This window comes from Strix uralensis, chromosome 2 (assembly GCF_047716275.1).
Source record: "Strix uralensis isolate ZFMK-TIS-50842 chromosome 2, bStrUra1, whole genome shotgun sequence".
NCBI lineage: Eukaryota > Metazoa > Chordata > Aves > Strigiformes > Strigidae > Strix > Strix uralensis.
The window spans coordinates 8,712,458-8,724,979 of record NC_133973.1 but is presented as its reverse complement, the minus strand read 5'-3'; the positions used below and the strand labels follow the sequence as shown (position 1 = coordinate 8,724,979).

General features: G+C 39.7%; 1 protein-coding gene across 2 annotated transcripts in view; it reads right to left on the bottom strand.

The window, feature by feature from the left end:
- The window catches only part of LOC141940079 (transient receptor potential cation channel subfamily V member 6-like), a 32,391-nt gene extending 20,908 nt beyond the window's left edge, over nt 1-11,483 (bottom strand). For both annotated transcript variants that reach the window (XM_074860866.1, XM_074860867.1), the window contains exons 1-2: nt 11,353-11,483; nt 1,295-1,392 (exon numbers count right to left, since the gene is read on the bottom strand). In XM_074860866.1, the coding sequence (XP_074716967.1) occupies nt 1,295-1,392; nt 11,353-11,483 (229 nt within the window). The remainder of the gene's footprint in view (nt 1-1,294; nt 1,393-11,352) is intronic.
- Nucleotides 11,484-12,522: the final 1,039 nt, after the last annotated feature.

The window sequence follows — 12,522 nt, the reverse complement described above, 5'->3', positions numbered from 1 at the left end:
TAACAGCCACGTAACTGCACAGTCTCTGTCCTTCACTCCACCAAAATCTGAAAGCCCTCTAGAAAAAAAAAGGACCATTCAAGCTGTAGACCTCTGATCTTCACCATTCCTTTAGAGTTTGATGAGCTCTCCAAGTCAGAAAACTCACTGGCAGGGTTTTGGTAGTGGGAGAGGAGGTTACAGTAGGGGTCCCCTGTGAGAAGCTTCTGGAAGGTCCCCTGGCTCCAAGCTGAACCCCGCTCTGGCCAAGGCCAAGCCAATTAGTGACAGTGGCTGCAGCTTTGTGGTAATGTATTTAAGAAGGGGAACATGGGAGGAGGAGTTGGCCTTGTGAAGGGTTGGAATTTTGAGGAAGACACCTATGCAAACACAGAGGTCAGTGGAAGAAAGGAGGAGGAAGAGGGCAGAGATGTGCACCAGAGCAGAGACCCCCCTGCAGCCCATGGAGGTCACCGGTGGAGCAGATGCCCACCTGCAGCCTGTGAAGGACTCCACACCAGAGCAGGTGGCTGCACCCAAAGAAGACCGGGACTCTGAGGGAAGCCTGCACTGGAGCAGTTCATCACTGGGAGGACTGCAGCCCGCAGGAGGGACCCACGCTGGAGCAGTTCATGAAGAGCTGCAGCCCGTGGGAAGGACTCACGTTGGAGGAAGTTCATGGAAGACTTTCTCCCATGAGAGGGACCCCACGCTGGAGAAGGAGAGGAGTGTGAGGAGTCCTCCCCCTGATGAGGGATGAGCGGCAGAGACAATGGGTGATGAACTAACCGCAACCCCCATCCCCTGCCCCCCTGCATCTCTGCGGGGGGGAGGAGGAAGAGAAATTGGGAACAAAGCTGAGCCCGGGAAGAGAGGAAGGGTGGAGGGAAGGTGTTTTATTTAAGATGTGGTTGTATTTCTCACGGTCCTCCTCTGTTTGATTATTAAATTAAGTGGTGGTGGTGGTGTTTAAATTAAATTGATGTTGCTTTTCTTCCCCGGATGAGTCTGTCTTTTGCCCGTGACCATAATGGGTGAATCATCCCTCCCTGTCCTTGTGAGGATTACTGAGCCTTTTGTTGTATCTTCTCCTCCCCATCCCTGATGGGGAAGGAGTGAGGAAGCAGCATTGTGGTGCTCAGTTTCCCTCTGGACTCAAACCACGACACTCACTTATGTTGCAAAGCTGCTGACATAGACTTAAGTGGTTTGAGTCTGCTAATGCAAATGTTTTAGCAAACTAACAAATGTACTACTCCTTATAGCAGGCTTTTGCCTTCCACAGAAAACCATTTGTCACAAATAATCAAGTTACCTCTCTGATAGATATCACAGATTCCATCAGTGAGAAGTTTCCTAATGGCTGGGAGATTGTTCTCTTTGGCAGCCTGGAGGAGTGGGGATTCCCAGATCCTGTAGTCAAGAAAAGTGGCTGATAAGAAACACAGTCAAACACATGGTGCTGCTCTGCAGAGCTAGCATGGCCTTTGCTTGAGACAGTATGTATCTTCAACATCTTCACTGAAAGATCAGTAATGCACACCTACCATCTCAGGTATTTTTTGAATGCAAAAAAAAAAAAAAAAAAGAACCATCAAAAGCAAGCAAGTGCACTGCTAAAAACCCAGGTAGGTTGACTTACTGATGCTTAACCATATAGTGGCAGCAGAGGGAAAGATAGGAGAAACAAATAACCAACTCCACAATGGTTCTGGTTTATATAGCCCACATTTTGAGACACAGAAGATAGCAAAAGATGGGTCATTTGATATCCCTCCTGCCAGCAGACCAGTTATCTCAGTAGCAGAGATAATTATTTCAGGACAGAAAAAGCCAGTAAAATTTTTCTGCACAGCACAATAAATTAAAAAAGGTTGGCATCTGAATTATTCCCATAATGAATGGAAAAGAAAAAGTACAGAGAAGAATTTCCCATGTCATAGCAACACTTCCTATGGTATAATGAAAAGAGTAAGCTCTGAAATCTGGTTCCTTATCATATAAACTCATGAGGAAAAATTTGAAAGCTTAACTATACTATTTTTTTCTCTGGTGCTGAAAAAAATTGAGGAAATTGTTGAGAACTGAGATGTATGCCTGTCCTGGGCAAGAGCATGCCATCATACAAGTCCCAGACTGAATGGTTCACTTATAGTTGAAGAATGCCCTTGAGTCTTCCATGAGGGTCTGGGTTATTTCAGTAGATCCTCTGAGACTAATGAAGAATTTACAAGGACAACCACTAAACTTCACTACAGCAAAGTCCTTTGATGCAAACAGAAGGAAAGGTAGGTGATCCTCCCCCTCTACTCAGCTCTGATAAGGCCATACCTAGAGTCCTGTGTCCAGTTCTAGAACACTCAGCAAAAAAGACATATGGAGCTATTGGAGGAAGTTCAGCCAAGGGCCACAAAGATGATTATGGGACTAGAGCATCTCTCATATGAGGAAAGGTTGAAAGAACTGGGGCTGTTTACCCTGGAGAAGAGAAAGCTTGGGCAGGGTTTTATCAATGTGTAAAAGTACCTGAAGGGAGGGTGCAAAGAATTACCTGCAATGCCTGCTTGCTCAGCATCCAAATAAACTTTGCCAATGTTCAAAATAAAGAGTTGGCCACACAAAAATCACAAAAAAATAGAACAAGATCTACTAATTTGGGGTAAATATTTGTTATCCTCGAATATTTTCAGATTCATCTTTTAATTCATAAAAAGTGGTTTTGGGGTGGGGTTTTTTGATTTCTGTTTCTATACAAATAAAGAATTGTAAGTAGCCCAATTTCAGGAGCTAAAGATTTAAGGGGAAGAAAGACCCTCAAACCCAAAGAAACAGCCTACGTCTCATGAATTTTCAGTATGAAATAGAAAGAAATTCCTCTCTCCAAACAGGATAAATTCAGGTTTAGATCTCTGTTCTGATGCAAATTTTGTGCTTTTATGTCACCTTTAACTAAAATGTTTAATTTGTTCTTAATATTTAATTTGTTCTTAATTATCTAGCATGGTTCAGGTCAAATTGTAATGTGTGATATGGAATAAATCTAAGGAACACAGTAGAACAATGACAAATTCAAGCTGATATGAACAAGGAGAACATCAGCCCTCATCTTCCTACCAGCTCCAGTCTGTCCTTTTACTACAATCTAAGAATTGTCAATAGACTGGATGTTAGTCTCACACACACACAAAAAAAAAAAAAACATGTGGGACCAAAGTCAAACCATATACCTGGAGGTATATTCAAAGCTTTCTGCTTGTGAAGATTTGTCCCAGATTTCTTCCTTGTATTCTTGTATTATTTACTTATAAGGTTTTGGAGATACAGTTTATAGTGCAAATACTATATGAAGCAATAGGTGTTTTGCATTAAGTGATAACACTGATGTTAGAATACATTATCTATTAATATAACTCTATTATAAGCCACAAGAAAACCCATATCACAGAGAGAATATAAATGGTCCATTGCACAAAATGTTTTCTCAGAACTTGTGCTTATTAGGTATAGGATAATTTAACAATAAAACCATAGGAAAACAAGCAACATCAGTTCTGTGGCTTATAGAAATATATATTTCTTGCTTTAAATTATTCTTTTATGAACAATAGAATCTTGAAGAAAAAAAAATTATTTGATATGCCATTATGTCTTGATTTGATCAACCTGAAATGTGCAACATTGCACACCTTTATAGCAGAAAGATTACACACTTGAGAGAAGTCGAGGGATAAAGCAAAACAAAGACAAGTATCAGAATTACACAAATAAATATGAATCATTTGAATAACTGTAAATTAATGGGCATGGGCTACAAGTAATAAAAGCATAACTGAACATTATATTTATCATTCCATAAAAGCAGCATTTCCTGTCAGCAACAGCATCCCATTATCTAAGTCACTAGAAACCAGACTAGAAAACTGCTGAAGAACAGATGAGATATTCAGAATATAAAGAACCATCCTGAACAAACCAGGGAACCATTCTGAGATACTTTTATGTGTCCTTCAAACTCAGCCTCGTTGCTCTGAGAAGTATTCCTTCTTTAGCTTACTCATTCATCAGTTGTGTTAGTTGGTAATTACAAGATGATTTGATGAAAACACTGCATCTAGAGTCAATACAAACAGGAACAAAATAAAGAGGCACTTTGAGCGAAAGATTCAGTATCAGTGAAGCAAGCTTACCACCTCTGCCATTATTCTGGCTGAAAAAGGGGCAGGAAGTGGGAAGGAGGTGGGGTTTCAATAGTATAAACAGTACTACAATTAATATGTTGATGCTTTACTGGGTAGGCCTTTATCCCTCAAATGACCTCAGAGAGGAGGAAGGATTGGGCAAGAGACAGTGTGGGAGGACACAAGCACAATACCTTTCTCACAAAAGTCTCCAAAGCCCTTGTAAACAACTAATTAAATTACAGACCTGCTAAGAGGGAGACACCTAATAACTACTACACTCAGATTTCAGAAATTTAGGGCAAAATTGTCAAAGCTTTTGACTGCAAACTGGGCTTAAAGAACCAGAGATCCCAGGCCAAACATCAAGCTGGTGAAGAACCCGGAAGTATTGGTAAATGTCATGGCACACTGCCATGACTTACATGTTTACACCATATGCTTTTACACTCATTTAATTTTCTATCCCATAATTGGGGAAACATTTTACTCTCATTTAAAACATACCATTATAATTATCAACTCATTTTTAATACATTACAGTAGTGGGATAAGCATGTAAATGTCAAGTACTAGGTGAGCCAAATCCACTAATATAAAAAAGTCCACTAATATAAAAAACCCCAGAATCTAAAACCTTCAAAACATTTTAATTTCTTTAAGCTCTGCATATTTGACCAATTTTCTTCCTGACCCATCAAACACAGCATGAATTCTGCATTTTACAACTCTAGTTCCTATGTGTCAAAGCAGCAGCAGGTAAAATTTGTAACTTAAGTCTCCTAACAAAGCTGCCTACAGTAGATGCTTTGTTTCCATAAAGTACCATTATGTCACTGGATGGAGAGGCTGGCTTTCAGGGAATGATTTAGCAGAGATCTATTTAGACACTCTAAATCTAATTTAGCACATCTAAATTAATCTCCTATTCTAAATCATTCTCTTCATCAGCTATGGAGTCAAGGGACACCAAGCTCCTAATTTAGCCAACTAAATCAGGTCTGTAAGACTAGGCAGTACTGACATTGCCTTATAGGATCAGTTTAGGATAAGCACAGCTACACAGCTAACCAGTAGTTCTGATGGGCAGTGAAAACCAAAGCAGTATCCACCCAGAAGTGCTCCTGGGTTCTTCTTAGTCAGCTAAGGAATGAAGCTGTGTTGAGACACTTAGTAAACCTTGATCATGCATTACTATCAGTCAGTTTTCTTAACAGATGGTCCAATGATATGCTCAGGAAGCTATGACTTGTTTTTCAATATAGGTGAGGACAAAATCAGGAACACCCGAAAATCCATTGTGAAACAAAGAGAAGATAGAATGTAGGTCAGATTCTGACTGAGGGAGTCACGTAAAATAGTTTTAAACAAGGTTAAGGATTTCACAAGTACTTTCTGCTGGTAATACGTACCCTTTGGGATTTACAGCCTCTTAAGCACTTCTTTTGGAGTGCATCCTGCTCTTTACACTTATGAAGAGATAAAGAATGCAAGGACAAGTCCATAAGTCTTAACTCTGTTATAAAAGGAAGAATTTTGATTTATAGGGTTATTCTTTTAAAACAAAGAAATACATTAAATATGTGAACTGTCTGGACAACCACCAGTCCAAAGCTTCTTTTTCAAGACTGAGCTCACCAGAAGTGCAACTGAACATGTCTTTCTCTTCTTTCCTTCCCTTCTCAGATTCTACCACTTGAGTCATCCGCTGTATGGAATCTGCCTATTGTTCGTTCTAGTTTAAGCTTAGCATCTGCTAGCTTCATGCTTTATCCCCAAAGCTATGTCAGTTACTGATGGTCTAAAGTAATTCCAACTGAGCTATAAATGAATCAACAGGGTATTATTTCAGCTTTCTTTTCTTTCCCAGTTGTGGTGCTCAGAATATCCATTCTCAACACTTCATCATGAAATTGCCAAAGGAGATTCATCTTCTCCCTTCCTTCTGCTAGCATGATTATGTAAATGTATGCAAGACTTCAGGAGAGCAAAGGAGTGCTCAGAGGAAGCTAACCGGCCACAAAGAAGATTAATGCAATCATCTAACATGATGCTACAGTATGACTTAGGAAGTAATAACACAAAGTGAAAAGGAGACAGGTAACAGGGGCTTGGACAATCAACAGGGTCAGCAAATTTCTTCAGCACTGACAGCAGATCTCAGCAAATTAACTGGAACCTCTCGTGCATACATTTCAAAGCCTCTTCAGCTGACAGAAGACAGAACTTCTCTGGAAATAAATTATACAGGTTACTAATCTACTAGTCGATGGTACTAGACAAGAAACTGATAGCTAAACATCTGAAGGAATAAGACTTCCCTGTCTACCACACTAAGTAATAGAAATCTTGCTCAGTCACTTCCACCAGGGCAATCTCCTTGCATCAATCTCCTTTTTTTAATTCTGCATCTAAAACCAACCTAAGAATAATCTCATGCTAGAACTGGATTAACAGTTCAGCAGATGTTAGTTATTCCTTATTATTTATTTACTGAGTTATTCATACACCAAATTTGTGCTCTGAAGCTTAACCTCATCCTGCATCAAAACTTCCAACCCTCTTCAATAGAGATTTTCTTGCACTTTTAATCTAGGTTGTGTTCCTCACCCTGTGTCTGATCAGTTTTCTCTAACAGCTTTTTAATTTGAGATGGATTATTTTCAGAGCACAATCTTCATGTGTACTTATTCACAAAGAAACCTATAGTGAAGTTTAAGAAGGCAAACACCTTCCTAAATCTATGAGCCTATGCCACATCTTAAGCACTGAGGTCAGATGTGTGTATGTCTGTGCATTGTTGGGGAAATGTGAGTTCTGGAGGACCTTTACACTTGTGAAATTAAGGAGGCTTTTTTTCCATTAGGATGAAGGTGTCACAGCATAAGACCAGAAATGCTGTCAGTGACACCTTTGACTTCATTTTACATGCAGCAGCAGAGCTTCCAACAGGCTGTTCTTAGCATCTTGACTACTCAGAAGCACTGTTATTAAAATATATTACAAATGAAGTGGTGAAACTGGGAGCTGGCACCTTTATCTCACTGTCACCTTTGGGAGCAAAGGAACCAATTAATACTGACAGGCTTTGTGGATTTTAAGACAGGACAGGACAGTCCTACATTAATTTGTGCACTGAAAACTCAGTAATGTTGTTCAGACAAATGAACAGCAAAACTATGGCGACATCTCTCATTCACTACTAGCTTGAGAAAGATTTGTTTTCAGGGTAAGCAAAGCACTTTGTGAATATGTTTGTAAGACTAAAGAGCCACAATAAAATCTGGAAGCTTAAGGGGATATAAAGTTTTTATTGTGACATGTTTAGAATGACCACAGCTCTCTGCAAGTTATGCAAATTGTCCCAAGCACCTCTAATGTATTATTTCTTATAGCGCAATTTTCTATAGTTAATTAATGTGTAAAAATGCTTTGTTTGGATTTTTTTTTTTTTTAGGATGTACCACACAAGTTAAATATTTTATGGTTATTAGAATAATTAAGCCTTAGAGCATCCCACAAAGGCCAGGTGATACTAATACCTAAGCAGCAGCTGTGAGAGAGAAGAGACACACAGAAGATAGAATATTTATCAAATCAAAGTTATAGAGGCAGGCAATATCATAAAAAAAAATAACATTAATTGTCCTGGATCGGTGTACTCACTTGCTTTAATTTATTTATCAGTTATTTTTTATGAACAGTGCAATTCTCATATGGTGGAAATTCTAAAATTACATGCTAGGGAGATTTTGTTCACATTTCCTTAGAACTTCTTACAGTGAAAGCCAGACTAAAGAAAAAAAAAAAAAATCAAGCAATGGCTCTCATAATTTCTGGAAGATCTATTAGACTGTGACAGGCATCTGCTTCCTCTTGACCTTGCTATCAGCCCTGAATTTTCGTATTTATCTCTTTTTTTTTCCCATGATCATGAATTATGTTGGATTTTGATGTTCATATGCTCCAGACTATGTAGATCTCAGAGTTTACTTCCAAAGATAACTATAGAAAGGACATTTGAGATGTGACCACTGTCACTGGGACTCCACACTGAGATACAGGCTGTTTCAGTTTTGGGCCCCTCACTACAAAAAGGCCATTGAATGACTTAAGCGTGTCCAAAGAAGGGCAACGAAGCTGTTACGGGGTCTGGAGCACAGGTCTGATGGGGAGCAGCTGAGAGAACTGGGGGGGTTTAGTCTGGAGAAGAGGAGGCTGAGGGGAGACCTCATCGCCCTCTACAACTCCCTGAAAGGAGGGTGCAGAGAGCTGGGGATGAGTCTCTTTAATCAAGTAATAAGTGATAGGACAAGAGGTAATGGCCTCAAGTTGCACCAGGGAAGGTTTAGACTAGATATTAGGAAGTATTTCTTTCCAGAAGGGGTTGTTGGGCGTTGGAATGGGCTGCCCAGGGAGGTGGTGGAGTCCCCATCCCTGGAGGTGTTCAAGAGGCGGGTTGACATAGCACTTAGGGATATGGTGTAGTTGGGATCTGTCAGTGATAGGTTAACGGTTGGACTGGATGATCTTCAAGGTCCCTTCCAACCTAGATGATTCTGTGATTCTGTAAAAAGGAGATTCTTGAACAGAAAGAAACCAGCAGAGTAAGGCAAAATCAACTCAAAGTCCTCTTTAATATTAGGAGATTGTATCACATTTCCTGAACTTGAATGTCCCTTTTAGGAAATGTTATACAGTGTGGGATTAAGGCAAAGAAACCCCTCACTGTGGATACTGCTGAGATTAACTGCCACTAAGATTCAAAGAACTATTACACATGAAGAAAACGAACAGCAATTCCAGTGAAAGTGAGAACTGCTAAAACAGTTAGCTTTCAGGTATTATCATCACTAGTTGTAGGACAGGAAAAAGCATTGTTTTTCTCATGCAGACTTTCTGTGTGCAGTCAGAGCATACTAGTTAAATAGAAATATTTACCACTGGCTTTCAATAAGATAAAGAATTTAATTGCTGCTTATTACTGTATGGATTCCAGCACCATTAACACTAAGAAGGACTCAAGATGAAGCCACAACACTAATTCCACACAACAAAATGACAGGATGAAGTAAAAGCCCTCTTGGTTTACAACAGTTTTTCCACAAAAGCAAACATTTTATAAAAAGTAGTTCGAATACACAAGTCACCACAGAATGTTTTCCTGTTGTGTTTTTCTATCTGTACATAATTAAGAATATGAAAGAGATAAGATTGATTCCAGTCCTTGGCAAAAAGATCGTTCTCTTTCTCAAATTCTTATCATCTCTGGAGACAGGAAAGGAAAGGAAAGAGTAGGATAGTAAGAGGGAGAAATGGTCCTGCCCCTCTTTAGGAAAAGAGTATCTGCATATTGGCACCATGTAATTTCTGACCAAATAACAGAAGGCTAATAATAATAGTTAGTTCAAAGCTGTGGAAAACATATAGACCTAAAATGGAACGGAACAATTGTGTCCCCATGCAGCCCTGATTCCACAGACAATGATATCGTATACACTACATGTGTTCTTAGATAGAGTTTTCTAAAGAAACACAGAAATGTTAGTTTTGGGGACCACTGGGGTTGCACTATAGTGATCTAAGAGAAATTTATGAAGAAGGGTTTATATGCCTAACATTTTTTCTGTCTTCCTCTATCAGTAGCAACACACAAGATGTTCATGGGCCTGCAGCACATGATTAACGAGGATTGTCAAGCAAAGAGAAGGTTGAATGGCAATCTAAGAGCAGCCTATGTGAAAGGAAGCAACAAAAAGTAAGGGGCCAAACCCTTCTTGGTAACAGCAGATGGTAAAACAAGGGGCTACAGCATCAAATGATGATTTGGAGGTTCAGATTGAACATTTGGAAAAAAAACGTTTTCACTAGGAAGTTATTACAACACTGTAACAGGTACCTAAAGATCTTGGGAGGCTTTCAAGACTGAGCTAGACAAAGCCAAAGCAATGTGATCTGTTGCTGGCAATAGTCCAGCTTTAAGTGGGAGGTTAGATAGAGACCTCCAGAGATCCCTTCCACATCTCTGCAACTTAAAAATGTGAAGACAGTTGTAATTATAAAAATATTAATATATTTAGACTTTTTTACATATTCTTGGAATCTTCCGAGAACTTATTTTTCAGTTATCTGTGATGCTTTTCATGAACATACCAAAATGTTCAGAATTCTATGGAGAGACTGTTGTTCCCACTGCCCCTCCCATTTTAATTAAGTCACACTGCTCTGAAAGAAAACAGAACACGCTTTTGTTATTTGGTCAGCTAAATGATTATATATATGTAAGTTCTTTCCCTAAAGACAGATACATACATTTGTCCCTTGTAAGGTACTGTCCTACTTATTTCTATACATATATGTGTGTGAGAGCAAGATTTTGTCCCACACAGGCACCTTCTTGTCCCCAGAGATGTTCAGAGTTTTGTGAGGAAAGAAAAAACAAATTTTACAAGGGACTGGAAGCAATTTGTTATTTGAGTACTGCAGTGTTTATGCTTGCAGAAATGACAAGGAAAATGAAAAACACATTCAGCAGGATTTCCATGAATACTCCTGCATTCCCGTGTGTGGAGCGAGCAACCCTGCACAGCAGTAACAAACTGCCTTGATTCAATATTTACATGTGAAGACACAGGCAATCTTCTTGATAATGTAAGGTCTAAGAGGAGTCACTGTGCATGTTGACACCCAGGCCATGGGGGTGAGAAACACCAGTCCAACTCAGGAAGTGACTGACCACCAGAATGTGGAACACTTCCACTCTATCCCACAGTAAGGGCAACCTTTAGAGACAGAAAGCAGAATACTTGCAAAAAAAACCATTCTTTCAGCTGACTGCAGAATATGTCTCATATACACTTAATAATTTTAAAAAAACAAATAGACCCTCATGCATTTTTTTGTGAGCTTTACCAATGAAACAGGAAAGACAAGAGTACACATTATTAATTTGTGACTGAAGTCCTGCACTCAGGGTAATTCAACTGCAAACTAACAAACCCACCTGTGAAAGCAAGGTAAGATTGGAACTCCAGAAGCATTCCACCTTCAAAGAAGAAATCAGATAGAGAAAAGTGCTCCAGGGTTGTTTAAAGTTTATCTACTGGCAGAAACGCCTAAGGGAAAAGAGTGAGAATCAGCTACAGAGAGAGAGCAGCAGAAGAAAGGAAGACAAGAAGGCTGAAACGCACCGTACCTTTTCTGCTGGAGTAAGTAGATTTCATCCAGATGTTTATCCCAGGATTTTTTGCCTTGCAACTTCTGACTTAGTCCATTCCAGATCCGGAAATAGAAGGGCTTGCTATCCCCAAATAAAGGTACCCCCATAGCACGTCCCCTTTTCTCTCTGGCCTAGCTGCCTGAAAGCCAGCAATCCCGACTTTGAAAAGTCAGGGAAGGCTCCCCACAGGTCACCGCGCCTCCACCCCCAGTCTGTTACTTACAGAGAAGACTGTCTGTCAGCTGATCAAAGTAATGTAAAAACACAAAATAAAATCACTTGTCTCTAGCAGACTATACCCTGAGCCTCATCAAGTACTTAGTTTCCAAAATAGCCCAACCCAAAGGTGTGTCTGATTTAGAAGTAGTTTGCCAGCTGCTTACCCCCTCACAGTGACCCTGTATAGCACTGCAGAGTATGTACAGCATCAGTGTCCTAGGCTTCTAGGTATTTCATTTCTGAAGTCTAGAATTTAGAAGTAATCCTCCTAATGCATCTCTGAATTCCTCTGGAAAGCAACATTTAAGCAATTTTGAAATAGACAGCTGAACAGGTTAGACAAAACTTTAGGTGAGTGAACATGTGGGAACGTGCCCTAAAAGACACTGTGCTCTGGGAAGCTAGTATAGAGGAGGACACACCTCCCACCCCAACTGTCTGCAAATCCCATTGAAGAAATTATCATTATAGACTCCACCTTCTCTGCGTCAAACAAAATCACAAGTTGGAAGAAGAGTTTATGTAGATTTAATGTGTAAACTTTGCATATTTAATTTTCCTTTAATGTTCCAGTCTCTCACTGTTTCTCCACATTTCTTCACAAAAAGCTTATTTAGGAAAGGGATGAAAATTTCTATTTAACAAAAAACTAGGTTTTGGTATAGAAAAACATCATGAACGTCATGGGGGCGTGTGTGTGTGTCTGTAAAGCAGTAGACAAAATATCAAAATGAAGAGAGGAGACATACGTCTTGTGAAGAAGCTGGAAGCTATGTGGGAGAAAAAAATTGCTCCTAGTTTCTAATCTTCTTTCCCTAAAGACTTGTCCTAATATTCTTGCATCCTGAATCAACAGAAATGTCCCTTCATTCTTACTCCTGCTGTAGTGGAAAAGGATTCTGTTCAGGGTGCCTGCTCATAGGCAGA